The sequence below is a fragment of the Lipophrys pholis genome (assembly GCF_963383615.2).
Source record: "Lipophrys pholis genome assembly, chromosome: 22".
NCBI classification, from domain to species: Eukaryota; Metazoa; Chordata; class Actinopteri; order Blenniiformes; family Blenniidae; genus Lipophrys; species Lipophrys pholis.
In genome coordinates this window covers 3,745,375-3,770,607 of record NC_137644.1, presented here as the reverse complement: position 1 = coordinate 3,770,607, position 25,233 = coordinate 3,745,375, and the positions used below count along the sequence as shown (strand labels likewise).

The 25,233-nt window shown below is 43.9% G+C and overlaps 1 protein-coding gene across 1 annotated transcript in view; it reads left to right on the top strand.

Annotated features, from left to right (window-relative positions):
• Positions 1 to 25,233, top strand: part of lmo3 (LIM domain only 3) — a gene marked incomplete at both ends in the record, with an annotated part of 36,730 nt that overhangs the window by 8,803 nt on the left and 2,694 nt on the right. The window contains one exon of the mRNA XM_080492312.1: positions 20,272 to 20,397. Coding sequence (XP_080348438.1) covers positions 20,272 to 20,397 — 126 coding nt within the window. The remainder of the gene's footprint in view (positions 1 to 20,271; positions 20,398 to 25,233) is intronic.

Sequence of the window (25,233 nt, the reverse complement as noted above, 5' to 3'; positions counted from 1 at the left end):
ATCATTGAAATAAACGTTAAGGTGCCGCCTTAAATCCTGAATCGGGAAAACAGGAAACTCTTTCTTCTTTGTGGTTATTTTTCTGAAATCTGGGAAATTATATTGGACGACAAAACTGATGAAAATATCGACACAATTTTCTTAAATTCTTGGCTCCAAATTGCACACACACACACACACACACACACACACACACACACACACACACACACACACACACACAGGGATATTTCCATGTGATTTAGTGAAAGCTGCCTGGAGCCACTGCACAGCGGCTGTAAAGCCACATGTGGCTGCCGGCGACAGACCTTCTTCAAGATGTTAGGACCTCATTTCACCCAGCAGCACCACAGGCTCACCTGACAGGAAGATTTAGGGGAAACGCGGGTTCTTTCTGCTTCTCTCACAGTTGAAAAGCTTGAAGACGGCTGAATTTGTTACCTTGCGTTCACTTTTTGTCTTTTTCCCAAACGGTTTCCCCCCAAAACTGTGGATAAGAGCAAAACTCCGGACGTGTTCAGTCCACTTAAAAATAACCTTATTTTAATTGAATCACCGTCATCTCACACGGTAATCCACGGGAGCTCTCCTTTAGAACCAGACAAACAGAAGATTGTTGCTGGACTCACATCAGATGATGGGATCTACAACAGACTGTGTGAACGTACTGAGAACATCTCTTTCCATTGTATGATGACACACTTTGCATGAAGCAGACCTCTGAAAAGCAGGAACGTTAAAGGGAAACCGACTGTAATGCAGCCTCACACATGTTGTAGTTTAAGTTTTAAGTGCTGGAATTGTCCACTGTGGGGGTAGAAACACAAACAGGACTGCGAACTCCTGCTTGTGTACTGGCGGATGTTGCTTACACTCGGTAGTGATCGGGTACTGCATTGAATAATAAAGTGGTAATTAAATGGCCATTCAGCGAGAATACCCAGCTGAAGATACAGCTTTGTTCCAGCTAAATTACACACAGAGCGATTGTGCTCAGCGGAGCAGACTCCAGTTAGATCAGTCATTATTAGGCCGCGATCGATGGCTAACAGCCACACAAAGAGCTTCATAGTGACCGCTGCACAGCGTCCTGCTCACCGGACAATTGCTCCATTCCTGAGAGATTTGCAAGTGTGTGAGTGCAGTTTGTCATCAACTCTCCTCCAACTGCCCCGCCTGCCCCGCCTGCCCCTCCTTCCCCCCCTTCTGCTCTGCAGGCTGAAAGATTCAGGCCAGTTCCTCTAATGACCAGCACAGATGTTCTCCAACTAACACTGAAGGGCACCACACACACACACACACACACACACACACACACACACACACACACACACACACACACACACACACACACACACACACACACACACACACACACTTTCTACCAGCTATGCAACAGGAACTGTCCGCCATTATTATTCTTATTCTTATTCTTCTTCTTCTTCTTCTTCTTCTTCTTCTTCTTCTTCTTCTTCTTCTTCTTCTTCTTCTTCTTCTTCTTCTTCTTCTTCTTCTTCTTCTTCTTCTTCTTCTTCTTCTTCTTCTTCTTCTTCTTCTTCTTCTTCTTCTTCTTCTTCTTCTTCTTCTTCTTCTTCTTCTTCTTCTTCTTCTTCTTCTTCTTCTTCTTCTTCTTCTTCTTCTTCTTCTTCTTCTTCTTCTTCTTCTTCTTCTTCTTCTTCTTCTTCTTCTTCTTCTTCTTCTTATTATTATTATTATTATCATTGTCGTCATTGTTGTTGTTGTGGTAGGGTGATTAATATTTATTGAATAAAATAAATATACACTGGAAACGTGTTCAAAAGGGAAATACATACATTTTTATCAATTATTTGATTTCTGTCAAAGCTTAATTCCAGTTGAACTGATTACTTCAGTCAGAATAGAATTAAAGCTTTAACATGCTCATTACTTTTACTGATATAAGATCTTGGCAATACGACAATAGATAGTGATATAGTGCTACTGAATAGAATGAAGCCCGTCTGAATGAATCAGTGATACATTCATCCAGTTCAGAGGCTCTTTGAGCTTGAGATAGTCAATGATGTGTGAGTATTGTTGTATATATTTTTTTGTTATCTTTAAAGTATAAATGTCAATTAAGGGAATTTTACACTTGATTTATTGAAATTTTCATTATTTCATTATGTGGTATTTCAATAACTGTCCTATAAAGATGTCAGGTGGATTTTCCTGTTCATTTATCAGGAAATGCTAAATGAGTCAAACCCCTACTTTTTAAAACTCAGCGCCAGAGAATGTCGTTTCCATCATTTGGTGTCCTCACAAGGAGGCTGGTTTCATGTGAGTTAAATCCCAACAGCACTTGAGGGCAGATTTTTCCTGGAATGTGTCAGATCTTTCAGATCTTTGAGGTCCAGACTGCTGCTCAGTACAATGAAGCACTCAGCGTGGACAAAACACTCAGCTCCAGTCGTTAATGGGACCAGGACACACACACACACACACACACACACACACACACACACACACACACACACACACACACACACACACACACACACACACACACACACACACACACACACACACACACACACACACTCAGTCCTTTTAGCCTTCTTTGATGCTGATAATCAGGCTCTCTATCACTTTACAGAGATGATTAACTGATTGTAACATAACATTCAGGGGGACAACTTCATTTTTCATGTCACACACACACACACACACACACACACACACACACACACACACACACACACACACACACACACACACACACACACACACACACACACACAGAGCGCTACAAGGTGAACTATTCCCCGGCTGGTGTTATTATTAATAACTTCCACAGAGAGGGGGTCACCCCAGACAACTCCTCCCGAAGAACCCCAGGCGAGGCAAGTAGGCCACAGCTGGATGTGTAGTAAAACAATGCTCCCTCCCCCTGAGGAGACACGGTCCTTAAAGCAAGAATAATGCATGGAGGAGGAAGAGGAGAGCCGTACATTTCTCCAGCGTGAAAAATTAAGTCGCCGCCACCTGGCTCTTTTAAATGTACCTTCAGCCGTGAGCCCAGGGATGAGAATATGGAGGTGCTACTGTAACCTTCCTCACTCTGGTCACCTCTGCACCTCGACATTGTAGGTCGCTTTGGACGGCAGCATTAAATCCAGACGTGTGAGAAAGTGGAGCCGCTGGGAAAGATGTTAATAACCAGTCAAACCATAGCTCATCTCTCGTTAGAGCTCCGTGGCTGTTTTACGGCTGTTGTAGCTGTGCAGCTCAGTCGGTGAGTTTGGGAAAAAGTGCAGTCGGTGTGATTCAGGTTTAACGCACGCCTGTAATTTTGATAATATCCAACAACATGAGCCGCCCGGCTCAGGCTTCTCGATCTTCTCCACGTTACTTCAGGCTGATAAAAAGACGTGAGAAAAGATTTTCTCCGCTTACCGCAGGTTGGACGCCACGTGATGCTACTTTCACCCTTTCAGCCCAATTTCTCCAAATGAACTAGTTTTTTTGTGGGGTGAAGGGTCACGCAGTCGTTTCTGCTGTGATTTGATCTGGTTTGTAACCATCCTGCAGCTCTGCGTTCACACACTTTACACCAAATAAACATTGTCCAGAGCTGCAGATCCATGTTGAATGAAACTGAGAGCTTCAAGAGTGAAATTAAGCATGAAGATGAAAGAAAGTTCAAGAAAACGATCTTACTCTTTTCATTCTTTTGCTGTTACTGTTATATATTTTGGTTTTCAATGGCACATTTCCATATTTTATGAATTGAACTCACTGGACAAATCGATAAAATCCTCAGGTCCTATTTTACTTGACTAAATAATCTTTTTATTGCACGTTTCCATCACGATACTAAACAGTGAATAATTGAATAAGCTGCAGGAGTGTGAATCTCAAGCTGTGGACTATGCTCAACTCGCCTGAGCAACGGGGCGGAAACCAACTGTATGTCATCTATGATGAATGAATGAGGATGAGAGGCCATCGTGGTGATGAGGATCCAGGTCTTGGTGGTGCTGAATGTGCTCAGAGAGTCGGAGACTCTCACAAAACACTTTGAAATAAACTGTGATGGATGAATTATTCCGATCAAATGTCTTTATAGATCTTTAAGCATTGACAGATACAACACATTGAACCAGAAAGAACTCCATTTTCAGAAAGGGACCGGAGAGCTCCTGGCTTTATTTTCCAGTGTCAGTATGTCATTGTGAGCCTGAAGCCTGACTGATCGCAGCAAAGAGATCACTGCGGTTATCCAGTCTGCACAAAACTGGACTCAACGTTAAATAACAGAATCAGATGAGATATATTGAGTTCAGACTGAGAACAGACTGTTGCAGCTTACACATGCACTGGTTGGTATTATTATCAGGAGTTTTCCCAGTTTTAATGCCTTTCAGCAGTACGTAAGGAGTTTTAATCCATACATTCTAAAGACATATAGAATTGTGTGTCATCAGCATAAGAGTTAAAGAGATATCATATGTTTCAATAGTCAAATCTAAAAGAAGCGTGTAAAGTGAAAAGATCCAATAATAAACCGTTGAGGGACTCTCCAAGATAAAGGAGCATTACAAAGACAGAATGAAAAGTTTGAGTCGGGCAGGGGACTCTGGAACACAGGCTCTAATTGAGCTGAGCACAAGATTTCAGATTGGAGCTGTGCATCTGGATAATGATCAAATATGGAAAACTCTCGAGAATCCGTGATAATGAAAGGCTATGAAAAAGGTTTCAAAGTAGAGACTCTTTTCAATGTGGCGCTTTTAAAACATCAAGGACAGCATGAGTGTCTGAAAGCAAGTTCCTCTGAAAGGGAGACGGAACAGTCCGTTTGGAAATGGCTCTGAAATGAGAGTATTAAAGTGTCCAGGTTGGATCTTTGAGTGGCTGAAGCACTTCAATCAGATATAAACACACTGAGACTGATTCAAGAGGACAGAGGACAGAGGCTCTTCTGTCCACTTCCTTCTGGATTTGTTGGTTTTTGCTCTGATACTTTCTACTGAAAGTCTCCTCCTCTGGGCCTGGTTCTGCAGGTTTCTTCTCATTTAAAAAGGGATTTTTTTTTCCTTTCCACCGTCACTTATGCTTGCTCATGTGGAATTGTTTGGTTTTCTCTGTAAAAGTGCCCTGAATTGACTGTATGATTGTATTTGGAGCTATATAAATAAATTAGAATTGAAGAACAGAATAGATTTCTTTGCCAGTGTGACCATGTGTCCATCACAAAGAAAAGAGGCACGAAAGGTTTTAGACACGTTAGTTTGTACATCACTCGGGTACAAACTGATGGTTTTCATCATTTAACACTCTTTTTTTATTTTTTATTCTGGATTCTAAACCACTGCAGCTTTTTTAGTAGATTCGCCTAAATTTCCCTCCTGTCCTCTTTGAAAGAGGGTCAGTCCCGTCAATTCAATTCAGTTTGATTCAATTTGGTTTAATTCTATTTGATTTGAGTTCTATAGCGCAAACCACAAAACAGTCATTTCAATGCACTTTTACAGAGAATAACCAATAATTCCTGAGACACTGTTCAGGCTTCTTCCACAGAAAAAATACGTTTGTGTCGTATGAAAGACTCTAAGCTGTCTTTTCACTCGGGTCCTGAAGGACATCCTTTCCCAAAGGGTTCAGGATTGGATGCAGTATATTTTCTTATAAATTATAATGTTGTTTTTTTTTCCATTGCTGAATTGTATTATTTTGTATTTCTACTATTTTCACATTGGTTGGTTGGCTTCCTCCAGTTTATTTCTGATTCCTCTTTGTTTAAATGTTAAAAAGAAAAACAGCTGTATGACACAAACGTAAAAAGGGCAAATGTAAAAGATGTGGTGGCATCCTGTGGGGAGGATGCAGTGTGCAGTTAGGAGGATTTTTTGAGTCCGCTGTCGAGCCACTGTTTGTTTTGGTGGGCTCAGATGTTGAAGGGTTACGTGTCGGTAGCAGAGACACAATCATACACTAATGAAGCCGGGGTCTCTTTATATGCTAAATACAACTGTAACTGAACGTTGTGCTGCTGGTTGTCTTTGTGTGGAGACCTGTGCGATTTTCAGCCAATGAGCCAACGGCGTCCTCTCCCTGCCGTTTGTTTGCTTGACATTCACACGCACACTCCCCGCATTTAGTTTGACTTCCTGTGTGGTCCTGAAGGCCTCGGCTCTGCTTCATCACAGCGCTTATCTAATTCTGCGTCCCAAACATGCCAACCTGGGTAATGAAAAATTCATAGAGTTTGTGCAATTGAACGCATCAATCATGTCCTGATACTCTGTGATATTGTAAATCTGACTGTCGCCATCATGAAGCCCCCGATGACCCGGCTGACCCCGCTGTAATGAATATTGACTCCTATTGTGTTGAATTCATTGGAGCACATCTATCCTGTTAAATGTTGGATTTTTTTCTGTCCACTCCTCAAGATGAGGTGAATACTTCGCCACTAAACTAAACTATGCCGGTAGCTCATGTGGCTTTCACTCCCCATCTCAACTGTTTGATATCCTCTCTCCTTCCAGATTAACCTTTAAGACCTGAATAAATTGTGTATATTGACATCAAAGGGATGGAGAGATAGGGCAGTGCCTTATGGGAAAAAGCACAGAACGATCCGGAGCCTTGCTCCCTTCTCAACGAACAGTAATCGTGTCTGTCCTCCCCCAAATTATGCTCTTCTTTGTCTTTTTAATTAAACTCAAGCACAGTTTTGAGGCGATTTGACCTTTGCTGGCCCCTCTTCATGGGGAGTGCTGCGGGTCATTTCCATGCATATATTATTGGCTCGCCCTCCTCTTTCTGCTCTCTGGCAATGATCCACAAGGCTTTACAGATTAAGAAGAGGTTTGGCTCTTGACCATGTCCCTTATTTAATCTGCTACATAAAAAATGACTTGATAGAAAAGAGCCTGAATGTTTTAAACTTTGCTTAGACAGTTAAAGAATATTGGATTGGAAGTTGTGATCGTGGTTTGACTTTAGCCCCAGTTAACCTCTCGACCCCTGATTTTACCCTTCAGCTTACCTTGAGTATCTTCAAAAATGTCAGATTTTCTACCTGGCTTAGAGGCTTTGTGCTAATTTCACAAGTGTTTCCTGGTGTGCTTGTGTTTTAAAACATCCCTCACCTGCCCAACACATATTTACTGTGTGCAACAGATGCAGGAGAAAGCCATCACCACATTTAGGGAAACACAAAGTAGTTTAATGATTGGAGAATCACATCATGATGGTTGGTGGAACATCGTCACTACAATCGATGCCGAAGAAGGAGGACTTGATGGTGTAGACGAGAGGGCAGCTGTGTTGATTTTGGGCAGTTGGAGGCTGTGTGGAGCTGCCTTTCTTTGTCATGTTGAATACTGTCTGTAGGTAGGGGGCGCTCTGTGGCTCCTGGAAGACTCTGCTGGCTGCAGCAAAATGTTTGGCTGTTGTTCGGCCTCTGCAGGCATGTGAGAGCATGATAACAGTCCTGCTGGTTGACACACACCCCTCAGGCTCTGGCACAGGGGGGGGCTGTGTTTTTAGGGGGCTGTGTTTGGAAGTCGTCCTCAGTGCTTGGCTGGTATGCAAATCACAGCCTCGTAGTTCAAAACCTGCACTGAAATCTCCGTCACCTTTAGAGAGTTGGACCAATCAGGACGAGGTGGAGCTCGTGTCTCATTGGTTGGGAGAAAACAATATTGCTCCATTGTCTCCGTTAACTATTGACACTAAATAGCTTCGAGTGACAAAAGCAGATGTGTGGCGGCGCACAGCATCAAATGCAGCCGTCCATGATGAATGTGGAGCTGCCGGAGCAGATGACAGACGAGGAAGTGACTCCGTGGTTACTGATGAGAGGATAGGAAGAGGATGGAGCAGGTGAGGGAGCGGCCTGACCAGAGCGGGGGTGTGTGTGTGTGTGTGTGTGTGTGTGTGTGTGTGTGTGTGTGTGTGTGTGTGTGTGTGTGTGTGTGTGTGTGTGTGTGTGTGTGTGTGTGTGTGTGATTTCATGTGGGGCTGTCGCAGCGAACATCAGTCCTTGTTATGTATTAGTATGTCTGTTGGATAAGGAAATACTAAGGGGCCAAATTGTTGGGACACTTTCGGCTGCGTGTTGTTTTCCTAATCTCATTTCAACAGTGACTGAAGTGGCGTTCACTGATCAGCTGTTCAGTCCTCAGTGTTAAATATTTCTTTGTATGGGCCGAGTTCAGCTTGCAAGGCCACATGTTTGTCACCTCTAATGGAGCCGGTAATCACTGTGTGTGTGTGTGTGTATGTGTGTGTGTGTGTGTGTGTGTGTGTGTGTGTGTGTGTGTGTGTGTGTGTGTGTGTGTGTGTGTGTGTGTGTGTGTGTGTGTGTGTGCGTGTGTGTGTGTGTGTGTCTGTCCTTGTAAATGAGCCCTTTATGGAAATGAAATGCGGATGCAGGCGGGGCGAGAGGAGCTGCAGCTGTTAGGACAGAGTCAGACAGGAGGGGGAGGGAGGGGGGGGGGGGTGTGTGTGTGTGTGTGGGGGGGGGGGGGGGTGGAGATGGGGGGGGTGGAAAACAGGATTTTCTAATGCTGATTGGTTGGTGTCAGTCCCACTTACAGTCATTATTTGGATGGAAAAGGCAGAGCTCTGAGGCCTGCGCTAAACCCCTGAGCGACTTCTCAATTAGTGGGCGGCCTAGCGGAACTGCTAGACACCGCTGTGCCCACGCTCACACACACACACACACACACACACACACTGCTCTGGTCAGTTAGTCTGCTCTGATAGGAGCCTTTTGTAAACCAACACATGGCCAAACTCTGACATGAGAGGCTCATTTTGTTTTTCCTGTGAGGATGGGGTGAAGTTTCTGATGTTTCTGATGTTGCGCTCTCCTTCATGATAACCGCCGTGCTCAGACAGCAGCGCGGTGATGCTCTGTGATGGACTGAACCTGAATGTCTGAGATAACGCTCCACAATGAGAGACAGGCCTTGTGCAATCAAGCCGAGCCAGTCAGAGTTGCTGCGCTGTGCTTATGTCAAATGAGATGTAAATGTGGCAAATCTTAACGGCCTGATTTATTCATGAGGAAGCAAAAAGAAAGAGTGGAATGCTAATAGTCCACAGCGCTCTGTCCTCAACCAGGGCACACTGACAAACAAGTTACTCTTAGCAGAGGAATTAACAGCTTCATTAAGTTACCTGACAGCATCCGCACAAGAGTCATCGGCTTCTGCAGAAGCTGGCCAACTCACATCACCTGAAGATCGTTGTTTTTCAAGAAACATCTCAGGAAGTTCGGTTGAGACAAAATCTTGAAAAAGAAAAAACACTGTCCTGGGTCAGATCTATGATAAGATGCATGATTAGTGTTGTACCCTAATTTGTGTGGTTGGTGAGAGGCTGTTAGACAAATCACATTAGCAAATACCAGCCCAACACTCCAAAAAGTTGGGATGGTGTGTAAAATATAAAATTAAAAAAAACAGAAGTCAATGATTTGCCAATGATTCCATCAATGACATATTACTTCCATAAGCTGTCAATCTGTGAACGAAGCAGTCAAAGCAATACGCAGCGCGTCCTGTCACTTTGATTTCTCAAGCTTCCTGCAGCAAAAACTGAAGACCTGATCAATGATTGAGACAGTCAGGTTCATCATACCTCATTTTACTTTGACTTACCAGCATCCAGGATCGCATCACGCACACAAACCTAAACATGAGCTCTGTGCAAATATGTCTCAGTAAATGAAGTTACTGCTCTCAGTGAGGAAACTCTTCTTTAACAGTTTGACAGTTTACCTCTGACTTTGATCAGTTGGATTCAGGTTTGGAGACAGACATGTTATTGATCCAGCACAGCAGGACGCTAGAAAATTATGGCGAGACCCAGGGAAGAGTTGAGGTGAAGCTTTTGGAGAATTGCAAACATTGGGAGGTTATTTGAGGTGGTCAGTGCCTACGCCAAGTTTCAATTCACATCATGTCTTATTTCACTTCGTTATTTCAACATTACATCAAACCTGAAGACAATACAGAAGAATAGAAATCAACAAAGTGAACAAACGGAAGAAGAGAAAGACCACTTATTTAGAAGAACAAATTTGAGAGCGCAAAGACTCAACTTCGTCTACGAATGTGTTTGGTTGTATATCTGTGTCCTCCCTCTGGAAACGAAGCTTATTATGTGTTTGACTGGCATTTTGCCTTTCACATGAGACATGACGGCCAGTCATGGCACCATAAGAGCGGGTTTCAGGTTCCACCTCCGTCTCACCGTGTCCATAGACCAAAGTGCCCTCGAGCAAGACGCTGGGCCCCCAATCACCACTGGTGCATGAGTTATTACAGGGGAAAAGGGGCTCTGAGGCTGCTAAAGCAGTGGGGGAAAAAACTCCACAGAAGTGAAATCCATTTACCATGAATAACAACAATAATCGCAAGACCAAGGGAAGACAATCTTTTTCATGACATCTTGTTCATGTCCTTCTTTTGATGTAGAGCAAAGGATAATAAGGAGGCGTGATGCCTTAGACAGCTTGTCACACTTGGCTTGAAGGCAGCGGTGGGATTATTTAATATATTTGTACCTGTGTCAGTGTTTCAGCATCGTCTCAGTCAGATTTCACTTGAGGGACCGTGTTGTCCACGTCTTCCTGATACACACCAGAGTTATTGAGTTATGCAACTTTCTCTTTACACCATGAATACTCCAGGTAAACTAAACCTTTTCTTATTAATATCAGCATGGAGACCGTACAGTGCAGATCCTTCACAAAAATGCACAACAAAAAATACGGGTGTACAATGTAGGTTGATTTAGGGTACATCCACACGACGAAAAAACGTTTTTCTCCCTGGCCTTCTCCCAAAAAACTTCCGTCCATGCCTCACTATGAACACGGCTCAACACGAGGCTTCAGGGCATGTAGTACACATGCCAGGCCTTTAGGGGCGCTGTGACTCACCAAACACAACAAAAACGCAGAAGACAGACCACATAGAAATTTAGAAGTAGACTCCTGCACATAAACACATATAACTCTAGTTTTATAGGTCTAGGTATAGTGAGGTGTGGACGGATGTTTTTTGGGAGAAGGCCAGGGAGAAAAAAGATTGTTTTTTTCGTCGTGTAGATGTACCCTTATTAGGTGTGAGGTGAAGGAATCAGAGAGGATTCATTTAAAGAGAATCAGATTTCCATGTCAAGCATCAATCTATCTTATAAGTTACTTTTCAGAAAAATGGCCTTTATTTTCCAATTTGCAGTCTTCAAACAGTTAAATCAGCCGGTGGGCTGGATCAGCCCATTTTGGCCGACAGGCTACATGTCGGACCCCCTGATTTATGAGGCTGTGGTGGAGGGACCACCCATGAGCTGGTCAAACACTTGACTTCTGCTCACTACCAACTACAAACGCCACAATCTACTGTTTGTGTCTTTTTTATTTTTGTGAGGTAGTTGCTGATATGTTTTTGACTCGAAGTACCGTTCACCTTATGAAACAAAACTACAGAAGATCTTTTCATGTGCGTCTTCTGTTAAATACCTGACCAGTATTAAAAAGATGAACTGTTTGTCTAAGGCCCCGTTTACGCGACAACGTTTCACGTGACAACACCTAATCCGTTAAAAAAAAGGAGTGCGTTTCCACTGCAGCAGGGAACACAGAGACAACGATGTAGTTACTATGCTGGGCCACAGGAGGGCGCTGTTAATTGATTTTGTAACAAAACTACACAGATGTGTGCAGAGAACAAAACACTATAAACGTGAAGAAAATGGAGAGAACCTGACATCCGTATGGACTGATGACATATCGGATGATATCAGGGAGAGTCTAAACTATTAAACTACTGATCTGGACGATAAAACTAGAATATGGGACCGCGGGTCGTACCACTACGGGTCGTACCACTACGGGTCGTACCACTGGGGGCAGCCATGTTTGTTTACAACTGAATGAGCAGGAGGGAGGGGGAGAGATGTGCAGTAACAGGCTCTGTCGCCTCCATCAGTCTCTGCAGGAGGGAATAGCAGCCGTGAAAGAATCTTTCCACCTTGGGAGCCGGATTAAAAACTTAGTGGATACAGTGGATCCCCAAACTGGTGCCGTGTAAACGGACCCCCCAAAAGTGAAGAATGTTTTACGGATACACTCTAATTCGTTGTCGTGTAAACGGGGCCTAAAACATACAGGATGTGTCCTGATTGTGGTGAGGTGGCAGACTGATGGTAAAATCTCAGAAAACACTTGAATCGTTACGATATCATTAACCTCCAATACTGCAAGTCCCTCCTGGAATTACTGAAGTTCTTGTGATTAAAATGAGGTTCTCACACATACTGAAGGTCTGCTTCCATCTGTTTAAAGGGGTCAAATTATGCAAAATTGACTTTCTATAGGTTTTCCAACATACGTCCCCATACCTGAGAATGAAACACGAGAAGTGAAGACAGTCTGTCCTCTCTCTCCCTGGCTTGTTTCAGGTTTTAAAAAAGTGTGTTGCTCCAACCAGCCAATCAGAAATCAAACCCTATATAGTGTCATCGGGGGTTTAGCCAATCCCAATCAAGGTAGACCCTCCCTTTGACTCCTCCCACAATTAGGCAGCTCTGCACTGGCACATGGCACCACGAGAGGAAGTACTTCCTCCTCTTCCCAAGATGGGCATGTGTGGGCGGAGCCAGTCCAGCTCACACAGACACAGCAGATTCTGAATGAAGCTCCTATGATCAAATATTGAAATGAATGAAAACAATCAAAAAGGAGGATTTGGGGCAATAAACTTTGAATAGAACATTTTTGTACCGACAAGAGGTTGGTATTTTCAAAGGAAATGAAATACTTGATTCCAGTTGAGTGGACATGTTATTTTTTTGGCCTGTCCCCTCCAGTTGAGATTAGTTAAATTAGCTGTAAAGAGCGATGGTTTGTGCAAGTGTTCATGTTTAGTGCAGATAATTGCAGAGCTGGTTGAGATACAGGTGGCTTCCAACCTGCCCCCCAGAGGTCAGAGCCCTCCCCTTACAACCACACCACCCCACCCCACCCCCCACACCCCCACTCCCACCCCCACCCCCCCACTGCTGCCGCCCTCCTGACTCTGTCCATGCATGCTGGTGATTTTAATTTCTAATCACAGTAACTGGACACCAGATGTGCAGTGTATTTTCAAAAAAGAAAGAAAATCTGTGTGTGTGTGTGTGTGTGTGTGTGTGTGTGCGTGTGCGTGTGCGTGCGTGTGCGTGCGCGTGCGCGTGCGCGTGCGTGTGCGTGTGCGTGTGTGTGTGTGTGTGAAGCAACCACTTCCTATAACACTTACATGTGATGACTTGCTATATTTGCCTTGTCATTAGTCACAGTTTCATAAATATGTGAAGCAGTTAAACAAGTGTTTTCTAACCTCAGTGAGGAGAATCTATAGGAGCTAATTAGTAAGCAATCAGCGGCTGCTTCAGGTTGACACTTGAGAGGATGGTTAGCAGTCTCTCCGAAGGAAGGCCATAATTCATCATTAGGATGTCAGAGTCCAGGTGCAGATGAGAGCTGATGGAGCCGGCAGCCCGGCGAGGCACGGCGAGTCACGGCTCTCCGGGAGGAAAATCTTGTCCCAGGGACAATTCCCAGCTCAGGACTGTGGTAATTGAAATAATTTTGCCTCTAGTTTAATCACTGACAATCACACATGCTGGGGGAGGGCGTAAGTTGAAGAAGGCATAAGTATACCCCACCCCCTCCACACACACACACACACACACACACACACACACACACACACACACACACACACACACACACACACACACACACACACACACACACATCCACTGTGGACAGTTGTGAAACCTTCATCTCTCTCCCTGTCTGCTCTTTTGTTCATTCAAATGGCTCTTTAAACTAATTATTCTGTCTGGATTCAGTCCTGGGCGGAGCTGCAGCATGAAGGCATCCAGGGTTAGTCATCAGATGGACAGAGAACAGTCCCATTAAAACAGCTTATGGTGAGATGCAACAAATCATTTGTCTGTTATTAACCCTGAACCTGTAATTATGCAGATTGCCATAGATTTTCTCTGGTTGCCTGGAAGTGAGATCCAGGGGTTGTTCTCTGTCTGGCAGGCGGACGAGAGAACGGTCGTGCATTACTGAACTTGCCACATTCATCATGTTGACTGATGGCACAGGGAGTCGGTCCCCAGGTCCCGGTGGTTAATGTAGTGGGTAATTAACTGTCATTTGCCTAGTAATAGGCCAATGATCAATGGTTTGTGAGGAAACAAATTCTAATCCGGCAGCTGATGAATGTATGCCGAGGCTGGAGCAATTGATGTGGTTGAGGAGAAGGGGTAGGGGGTAGGCAGTTGGAAAGGAACCAGAGAGCAAAGCTGCCCCTGGAATTTAAAATGGCTACAGGAAGAACTGGTGCAACCAGCATAACTACCCCACCCCCTACCCCCTACCCCCTACCCCCCACCCCCCGCCCCGCCGCTCTCCAAAATGGAGCCAAGGTGACATTAGATGAAAGTACTTCTTCGGCCCTGTCAACACGAACCAAAACCATCTTTCTTCTCCTCGTCATTCTTAAAAAGTTTCCTATCCACACGGCATGGGTGCAAGTAATACCTGCTTCCACATACATCAAAAATGGAGAAGATGACACAGAGCATGTAAAAACGGAGAAATTGACAAATCTGACATCACAAAAAGCTTCTGTTGTTAAGTGACGTCGTGGCGCTATCAGGTCGTAGAAGTGGGGTGATGACATCATCGTTTTCAGTTAAATTGCTTCTTGTCCGTCCAAAACAACACAGCCGAGGCTTTCACGTTCCTCCCCTCTGAAGCAAAACAAAAGGAGAGATAAACTGTCTGAGAACAAACCTCCAGCAGAACCAGACTGAGAAGAGGTGAACATCGAACCTCCTCCTAACATGACGGGAGCAAATTTAGCTTTTCAGAAGACGTCCAACAGTGTTCATGCAGCTGTCTATTATTGACGTTTGTGGCCTGGTTTAAAATGCTATATCTCTATAATGTACTGTCGTGATGAACTGCAAAACACAGTGAAGGTATTTTTAGTCAAACAAGACCTTCTTCCATCTGATCCCTCCAGCAGATCAGCTGCCTCAGTCGCCTCGAAACTGTCCTTCGGCTCTTAATACCAACGTCTGCATGTCCCCCTTCACTTCATCCTTCCATTTTCTCTTCTCCCTCCTGCCAGCTCTTTTTCCAACATCCATCTCATCCATCCATCCATCCATCCATCCATCCATCCATCCATCCATCCATCCATCCATCCATCCATCCATCCATCCATCCGTCTGTCTGTCCATCCATCCATCCTTCTGCTCATCTGTCCATCTGTCCATCCATCCATCCATCCATCCATCCATCCATCCATCCTTCTGCTCATCTGTCCATCTGTCCATCTGTCCATACATACATACATACATACATACATACATACATACATACATACATACATACATACATACATACATACATACATACATACATACATACATACATACATACATACATACATACATACATACATACCCAGTTTACCATGGATGGAGAGGAAAGTTTGAGTCACCAGTTCACCTCACATACATGTTTTTTATGTCTGTGGGAGGAACCGAGTACCAGGAGGAAACCCCCCTACACACACGGAGAACATGCAAACGCCACACAGAAAGGCCTGGTCCAGTATTTCAACCCGGACCTTCTAGCTGTGAGGCAACAGTGCTAACCATTGTGCCATTTTCTCCAACATTATTTATATCCAATATATCCAGCAGACCTCCACCTGCCAGGGTATTCTCCACCAGCTCTCTACACTCATCACAGATTACCATATCATCTGCAAACATCATGTTCCACAGGACCTCCTGTCATCCTGCTCTTCACCACTGCAAACAAGGAGATGCTCAGAGCGGCTCCATAGTGATCCACCTTCACCATCCGATGGACTTCACAGTTCTACACATCATGTAGTTCTTTACCGCCCACTCCTCCACTCACCACTGTACTCTTTGCTATGTGTGAACTCACAGTTCTCCTTGTACTTCATTTATCTTCACCTTTAGCTGCCTTCTTTTGAATACTCTCCTGAACTTTCTCAATCAACCAACTTTCCTAGTTTTCCTTCTTCTGACCAGAAGAAACACCAGACATGTTAAACGTTACTCTCCCTCAGCTGTACTGTCCCAGTCCTTCGATACTCCTCAGATACTCCTCCGATATTCCTCAGGTACTCCTCAGATACTCCTCCGATATTCCTCAGGTACTCCTCAGATACTCAGATATTTCTCAGATAATCATCAGTTACTCCTGAGATCCTCCTCAGATCCTCACATACTCTTCAGATACTTAGATACTCCTCAAATACTCATGATGATCTGTTGAGGTTCTTCCCTGAACTACATACTTTCAATAATCCCCGTTCAGCTTTCACCATTGATTCTCTTTGAAGTTCAGGTTGGAAGAAAACATAAATTTCCTTTCCCTTCTTCAAAAAGCACATTGTCCTGTGAGCCGTGGATACGAAGTGTGTTTCTGTGTTTTCTGCCTCGCAGACATGGCAAACGGCTGTACCAGCCTCACAGAGATGCATTAGGAATGTACTCATTCATCAGCAATTACAGGCCCGGTGTTTTCAGCACAGTGGTTACGAGCCCGGGATCTACTAACCGTCTGTGCCTTTGGGGTTATTACAACCAACCACAGTTAATTCAGCTCCTCCTTGGAGAGCCATCAGCGTCTGTGGCATCAAACTGGCAGTCAAGTGGCAGACGTTCTGCATCCATCTTCCCTGTCTGGAGGGAGTGACTGCACAACATTCATCTTCAGAATTTTCTTTTAAACAAAACTACTACAAAAACGCTGGTGCCACCTATCAGGTGTAATCGGATTACTGGGCTGCTCGTTGGTTAAGGGGTCCTTGTGGTTTTACTAGCTCATGTTCTGGGTCAACGTTTAGCATTTTTGAGAGGTTTCGTATAACCAAACATACTTTATGAGCAGTTCAGGTCTTTCATGGATGAGAAGCAGCCAAAAGTTTGTTTTGTTGAAACCATTTGAAGCTCAATTTAGTCAGAATGAGACGTTATCATAAAACCTGCTGAGAACAGCTGCCACACCTGCTTCTTCACAGGGAAAATCTTTAACACACTCAATGGATTTCACTATATTACATCACAAAGCACTTCACGTGTCACACACATGCACGCCTGCACACACAAGACGATCACATGTATCAGGAACTTTCATTGTGTTTAGTTTCTTCGTCTGAATCTCTGAGAACTGAGATGAGGAAAAGTCGCTGAGTGAAAGTTTCCAAAGGACTAATGAAATCCTGGATCAACTATGAAACACATTAGGAACAGGCAGCAACAGGTTTTAGTCGTATTCTGATAAGACATATTAATATATATATATATATTTTTTTTTTAATAATAGTTTTTATTTCATTATTATTATTATTAGTAGTAGTAGTTACTACTAACCCTAATAATAAAGTAACAATAATGTAATCAAACATATCTCTTTGTGTTAATTTTGTTTTAAGTCGTTTTAAAGATTTATAGAATTTTGTGTACAATTTGTAGTATACAGGAAAACATGTTTTTTAATCAAAGAAATGATTGTTGTTACTGTTAAAACCAGCTATAGCTGATATATCATAACATTAAACCACAGCTGTGACATTTGTCTGAGCTACTACAGAGAATATCTGACATTACTGTTGACGTTTTTCTGTGTACTTTTTTTGATCCTTCAACACGTTTCTTGCACATGTCCACATTTCTCCTTGTGAGATGTTTTGATGTATTTATTTGTTCCTATGAAGCAAATCAACTTTCTTACCACAACAAGTCGACACATTTTTGTTAAACATCTTTCAAAATAACATCACTGCTTTTTTGTAGCAGTAAATTTCACATGTTGAGTTTTTGCTTTTCATCTTTTTGCCTTTAAATTCAATTTGATCCATATGTGAAGCCAAGAACGTCGTCGTCCCAATAGTTTCTCTTCTGGCACTGATCTCACCGCAGAGACATTTTCTACCTGGGGAAATGTGATATTTATTTATTTATTTATTTATTTATTCATTATTGGACAGACAGCAGTTTGTGTGCTGATAAGGAAGGAGCCGGTTCAAGTAGTTTTCTGAAGGATCCCTGACAGTGTAGTACTGTATTTAAACACACATGCTACCTTAAATTAGCACAGGATGACAGAATATTTTGAATCAAACTGACAAGACATTTTGAGGCCTGAGTGTGCGAGACAAGGACAAGGTCCTGAACCTTCACATTGTCTCACACACGCCACTAAAAAAATCCACCCTCGCCAATTCCTGTTGTTTCATTTCTATTCTAAGAAAAATGACTCGTCTTTGTTGAGCAGACAAATCAACATTTCATCTATTTCATGTGGAGGCCTTCCGGCAGAGCACAGCCGTGTAGAAAAGAGGAAGGACAAGAGAAGCACAGACGTCTCTAAATTTAGATTGCTCAAAGGAAAAGGCACAATTCTTTTAATTAAGTCAGAAGTAATCCGAAGAACAAGCCCCTTTGTCTCCATCCACCTCTCATGTTACATGAGGTATGCCTCATTGTCTCAAGGTGTGTTGACAGTGGCCCTTAATTCTGGAGGTATTCATGAGGGCACAATCTATCTGCTTCCTTGCCTCTGGGAAACATACTTTCTGAAGGTTAATAAACAACACTGCATATCCTGAGCCCTGAGATCATTTATCAGATTGTGATCTCTTACAGACTCTGAGAGTGGCATGCCATTTTATCATGTTAACAACAATGACTAAAAGTGCCTCAAGAAGTCTGCCTAATAGGATATTTTGTTATATGATTTCGTTATCAGATATTTTTTCCCTTGCTCGCCTGGTCTAGGTCACTGTGTAGTAACAGCCCTGAATCCCTAATGAATACTCGCATTAATGTCCCTGGAGCAGGCTACAGAATAATGGCTCCCTCCCTGGGCACAAGCTGTGGCCTGCTATTCCCCCACCATCCCACTGCAGCTCAGCTCTTTTCTCCTTTCTGTGGGATCCAGAGGCCGAAGTGAAACTACACGTCTCTGATCCAGTTTATCTCCTGGACTCATAAGAGAGTTTGGGACGGTTTCTGCACATAAAAACCAACAGGAACTAGACATTGTGCGCATCACAACCATACTAATCTAAGGCTGACGAACATGCAAAGTAACACAAATAATCCATGAAGGCTTCAGGAACATCAAGTGTGTGTACTCGGTCCACAGCTGGCTCCTTAGCACTTGTGTTTGTGGACTTTATTGTCAGACAATATCCATGTTGCAGTGTTGACCTCATCTGTTGATTTTCTTTTTCCCCTCAGATTATCTGTCATTTTTCTTGTTTATAGTCAAACTTAGATTTATTTGCTGTACTACTCTGATATGTTTCGAACTTTAAACAGTTTTGTCGTGTCTGCGGCGGCTCAGCGCTCCGTGCAGTCGGTACCAAAGGTCGACCTGGACACTATATCTATCTGTGGTGGAAATTTCTCCAAAATCCTGGAAGTGGTTTTGATGTAATCTTGCAAACAGACATACAGACAGACAAGCAAATATACACCTATGATTTTGTGTGTGTGTGTGTGTGTGTGTGTGTGTGTGTGTGTGTGTGTGTGTGTGTGTGTGTGTGTGTGTGTGTGTGTGTGTGTGTGTGTGTGTGTGTGTGTGTGCCAGACAGACAGACAGGCCGACAGAGAGATGGGTTTATTTATTTGTCTGAACATGTCAATGAGCATATTTTATGCAGGATCTTTATGTATGTGTTTTCTCTCGGCTTATTCTTTAATTTGTGGGTGTGATGTCACAGGTGGGAGTGTGTCTGGTAACTGTCCAAGCTGTCCCCTGCCCTCGGTCAATTGTCTGTGTGGATGTGACGTCTGTCTGGACACAGTGGCTGTGTTCTTCTATGAATTAATGGAATGTATGAATTATAATAAAGAAGTTCATGTCTTCATTAATCATGTCTTGTCATGACAGTAGTTGATTCCTGCTTTGGCCTTTAAAACATGTCATCCTACCATATGTGACCCGTGTTACAGTATAATATATAATGTAATAGTTTTTATCAACATTTACTAAAACTGCACAGACAATGAAAAGATCTTTGTATAGTTGTAAATATGTGTAACATGTCCGACTTCTGTATGTGTGTGTGTGTGTGTGTGTGTGTGTGTGTGTGTGTGTGTGTGTGTGTGTGTGTGTGTGTGTGTGTGTGTGTGTGTGTGTGTGTGTGCGTGGTGTCCTAACAGGTTGTTTGGCGTCACGGGGAACTGTGCGGCCTGCAGTAAACTGATCCCAGCCTTCGAGATGGTGATGAGAGCCAAAGAGAACGTCTACCACCTGGACTGCTTTGCATGCCAGCTCTGTAATCAGAGGTGAGTGATTCCTCCTACACTTTGCTGCTCTCTGTCCCGGGACTGACCGGCGGTGATGGTGAGAGACAGACTCCACATCCCACATCCAGAGCAGGAGCCAGTACCAGTGACAGCTGTACAGGACTTTTACAACAACATATTGATTACGTTCCCAAAGTTTGAAGCATATAACCTTTAATAAAAGCACCATCCATCTGTCCACACACACAACCTTCTCACTATGAGTCAAGAGTTCTTACCACTAGAAGTACCAGTTTTAACATTCCACTTGAACATAGACACTGGCCACATGGTGGCGCAGTGGTCAGTGCTCTCGTCTCACAGTGAGAAGTCCAAGTACAAGCCGGGGCCTTCCTGTGTGGAGTTTGCATGTTCTCCCTGTGGTGTCTGTGGGTTCCCTCTGGGTACTAAAACATGCACCGTGGGACCCTGAGCCGTAGCCCCCATCGTATGGCTGCTACCGATAAGTCAATTCAGTGAAGACATTTCCTCAGGAGGATTAATAAAGTACAATTCGACATGATTGATCCACCCAAGTGTTTATTCTCCTCTTCTCACGAAGCTTTTCTACCACAGTGTCTGCTGCACCCCATGTCCACACGGGTTGTTTCTAACTTTGTCTTAAGATGATATATTAAGATAAATTTCACATAACTCGCAATAGAAGCACAGCAGTTTGTATTTGGAAACAATCTTGAAGCTCATGAACAGACAAAGATGTCAGGGGTTTTGAAAGGTTCCATGAAACACTTTGTTGAACATCAGGAGATGATTTCTGGGTTCCTTTGTTCCTCCCACCTTTTTCCCCGTCTCCCACTGACCTTAGCACTCCAAAGCACACACAAACCAGGCACCCTGAGCATGCTAAAGGAAAAAGGACGTGGTTTCACACAATTAGAGCTGGGTTATTATCTTGCCACTTCAGCCGGCTGCACCAGACAGCTTCTCCTAATGGGAGAAGTCAGCTAATCTTCATCAGCCAGACTCAGACAGGCCAGCTCTCCTCTCCCACATTAAAACCCATTTAAGCTCGGACAAATCTTTCTTTTTACATTGGAGCAGTTGACGAAGTGTTGAATAAAATCTGTGTTAGTGTGTTCCGCACAGTGTGCTGTGGCTTTTAAGCACTGCTCAGATGCCCATCACAATTTCACCAGATTTATGGTGAAGGACTCAACCTGCTGGTTGTTCACTTTTACATTCACAAGTACTTCTTATCAGTACACTCTGCCTACACGCTGTTGTTAAATCACAGAAATTCTTCTTTGACAGTTTGTCTGGAAGTCCTTTGAGTGGTGACCTCAACATTGCTAGGTAGTCCGATTACCTTGGAAAGTGGTCCAGTTCTTTGTCTGGTATTCGGATGTGTAGCCTCATTCATCTACACCGGCTCATCCCCTCCGTCTGCCAGCATCAAACAGACTTGAAAGCCCTCTTCACAACCCCCCAGCCCTTCAATAAAGCAATCTAATCCATCTCACAAATGGCCCGCAGATTTCTCAGTGGAGCGCCGTTAAGAAATGTGAAATCTGATAAACAGAGCGGGTGATGGTGGGGTCAGGGGGGGTCACACAGTGTAATTATCCATCACTCCTGGAGGTCAGCTCCGGCGTGAATCGCTGCCATCGCGTATGAACATGCTCACACGTGTTTGCTCATGCATCTATTCACACCGTCGCCTGCTCTGTGGGGACGGTCACCATACTGTATTCCACGGCTCAAAGCCAGTGATTATTTTGATTTCATCAGGGATTCACTGCAGGACTTCTGTCGTGCTCAGCTATTAGGAGGCCTCGCTTAAGTGATAGGCCAATTAGTACAGGGAAGAGATGGAAAGACCGCCCTGTCCGTTAATGGTGGACATGTCACTGTTGTCGTGACCTGAGCACACTTCTTCACTCTTTGTCATCATTAACAACAAATTGGCAGCAATGAGAAACAGCATGTCGAGCAAAGCCTGTCTCAAGTATGAAATAAATGGAAAAGCTTTCACTGCTATCTTACCTGTCTGCCACAGAGCAAAATACATTTCTTTTCTTTCTCTTTTCTTCACTTTGTGCATGACTTTGAAATGGTATGAAGCTGAGAGGAAGGAAAAGCTTCTATAGCCGCTGGTCCATCACGTTGGATCTGATTGCTCATGTCTGCACTTGCTTTGTTAAACTGGACATAAATCTGCCGCCTGACCTTCCCAGCAGCCAGAACTGTTATTTCCCTGCCTGCACTGGAAAAGAAAGCAGCTCTGTGGTTTCCGAGCCACAGAGACTGGTTGTGAGGAGAGGGGAATGCCGGTGAGCTGTTAGGAATGGGAAGGAGATATGAGACTCTATCCAGCCAGCAGTTAGCCACAGATCTGCCCTGGGGGACAGCTAATCGATGGGGCTGTCGTCCAGCCTCATCATCTAGCCAGTGCTGGCCCAATTTCCCCTGATGAGCTAGAGGCCACAGCGGAGAGAGGCTGGAGGAAGGTGAGAGTGGAGGGGAGCAGGATGGGTGACAGAGCTGAGGAAGGTCAGCGCTGATAAGGAGGAAGCTCCATATACTGCAGCTTTTGAAGGAGAGACTGACACCAATTGGGTTCAGCACAACCAAGCCCGGCCACTGGTTCCTTGTGTGTCACGAATTAAGCTTGTTAGACAGCAGCCTAATAGGCAGTAAGGGACACAGTTGTCACTATGTGTATGATTGGTGTTGAGAACTCAGAGCCTGTGGAGAACCAACCCAGCTCCATGTCCTACAAGACATCCAGGAAGAAAAGAGGCTAAAAGTTTTACATTTCATGTCTTTTGGTTTTCGTCGGGTTAAATGATAGAAGAGACTTGAGAACAAAGAAATCTGGAACAAACTCAGTCAAGAACTGAAAAAATATCCAAGCATGAGACTTAAAAAAAAAATAGGCTCAGACTGGTCATTTTAAACAAATACGGGGATGAAGAGGTAAAGATGTGATGCTCAGGCAGTCAGAAGACAGCAGAAGTTCACTTCTAAATTGGTCATATTGGTTCTAAATCAGAATTACAAAAGGAGATTTGCAAACAAAAAACAGTCTCTGATCAACTGTTTTAAAGCCCCATCACTGTTTGTAGGGGACCAGTTCTCTTTTTAGGATCCCTTCGGTCTGATGAGTAAAAGCCTGTTTACGCTGGTGATGAAGACGTCTCATTCGGCTTTGTCTTGTAAAACTTCTCACTGAGTTAAGAACATTTCATACTCCATATTAACAAGAAGAAAGTTCGGCAGTGCAGGTCCGGCCGAACAAAATGACGTCATTTCCTTCGGCCAGCTCCCTCTGGCCGAAGAAATTGGTTTGGGCTGTGCCAACCGCCCTGGCTGAACTATGTAGGAGCCGCTCTGCTGAAAGTTCTGCACTGCGGTGTGCTGCGCATGCATGTTCCAGCTCGCTACTGACTATCAGTCATTTTTTAATCATATTTAGCTTGTAACATCGCCACTGTACGAGCGCCGCAGCTTGTTAACATGTTGGAGTGCGGACTTACATGATGCGCCTGAACGCATCACTCAAAGCTGTCAGCTCCTGGAGTTAAAACCAGACCAACATAGCGGCTCGGATAAAAACTCTTTTTTTACTGAAACAGTTCAGCAAAATGTATTTCTGAAAGCACTGGAGGCAAAAAATAAGCTGTTCAGTTGAAAGGTTCAAACGCCGCTTCACAGATGTGTGGCTGCCGTGAGGGGGCGTGGCCTGCTGCGGGGGGGGGGGGCGTGGCCTGCGAGTTCGACAGCTTCTTCTTAACAGTCTGCCAAAACATTATTTTTTTCGGCAGCTGGCTGACGTCACTGCCAAATGTTTTTCTTGTTCTTAAGGCTTCATAAAGGGAGTAAGAAAGGGGCCTTCACAAAGCTGGAAGCAGCAGCTCCACCCTCACTGATCTGAGCTCAGTGAAGTTCAGACACCAGGACTCGTCTTTGTAACGTGCTCATGCTTCATGAAAACTCTGAAGATTATTAAACGACGAGGTGATCTGTGAAGATGTGCGCATGCTTAAATGTTGATGATGTGACCCAGCTACCTTGACAGTTTTTAATGTCGAGGTACTTCAAGAAAAATCTGAAGCCTTACATCAGTTCATAGATTAAAGCAGAACCAAACTCCAGGATAGTTATTTAGCAGCAAAGGGGAAAACAAAATGAAAGAGATTGTCTCTAATTACGAGATATTAAATCATATTTTTTTACATCACATTCCCCAAAGAAAAGCTCATCCTGAACATGTCCTTGTGCTGCTGCTGTCTGATTGCCCAGCAGCAATCTGCCTGTGAAGATTTACAAGCTGCTGTACAATTAGGCGTCACTGTCATCGAGCTACGTCTCCTACAAACCTGCATCTTAACCGTAATTAGACTTAATGCAGCCCAGACTATTTACTCTCTGACAAGCGCCCTGTTTTCCTGATTCCAGTGGAATGTGAATACTCTAGTTAACACAGGCCTCAGAGGCGAACAAGCTGCCATTGCAATACATCTTTTAGGTGTGTGTGCCTGTGGAGGACATTTTTCTCCTTGTGCTACAACAAGAGGTCTCCAAAGACTCATTATTCACAGTCGACTCTAAATACAGGAAAAAAAGAAGAAAGTAGGAGACAGCACCATCGCAGAGAATAATGATACACACTGATCCACAATAAATGGTATTCCTTACCGGTGAAAGGGGATTTTTAATGGTTAATGGCTCTCCCATGTATCGCTGCTCTCGCCTGCTTCGACATGATTACCTGAAAATCCTGAATTCTTCTGACAACACTATTTGGCTTCCGTGTCAACCAAAGATGAGCTCAGGTAAACAAAATATTACATTCAAGAAAGTAAAATGAACCGA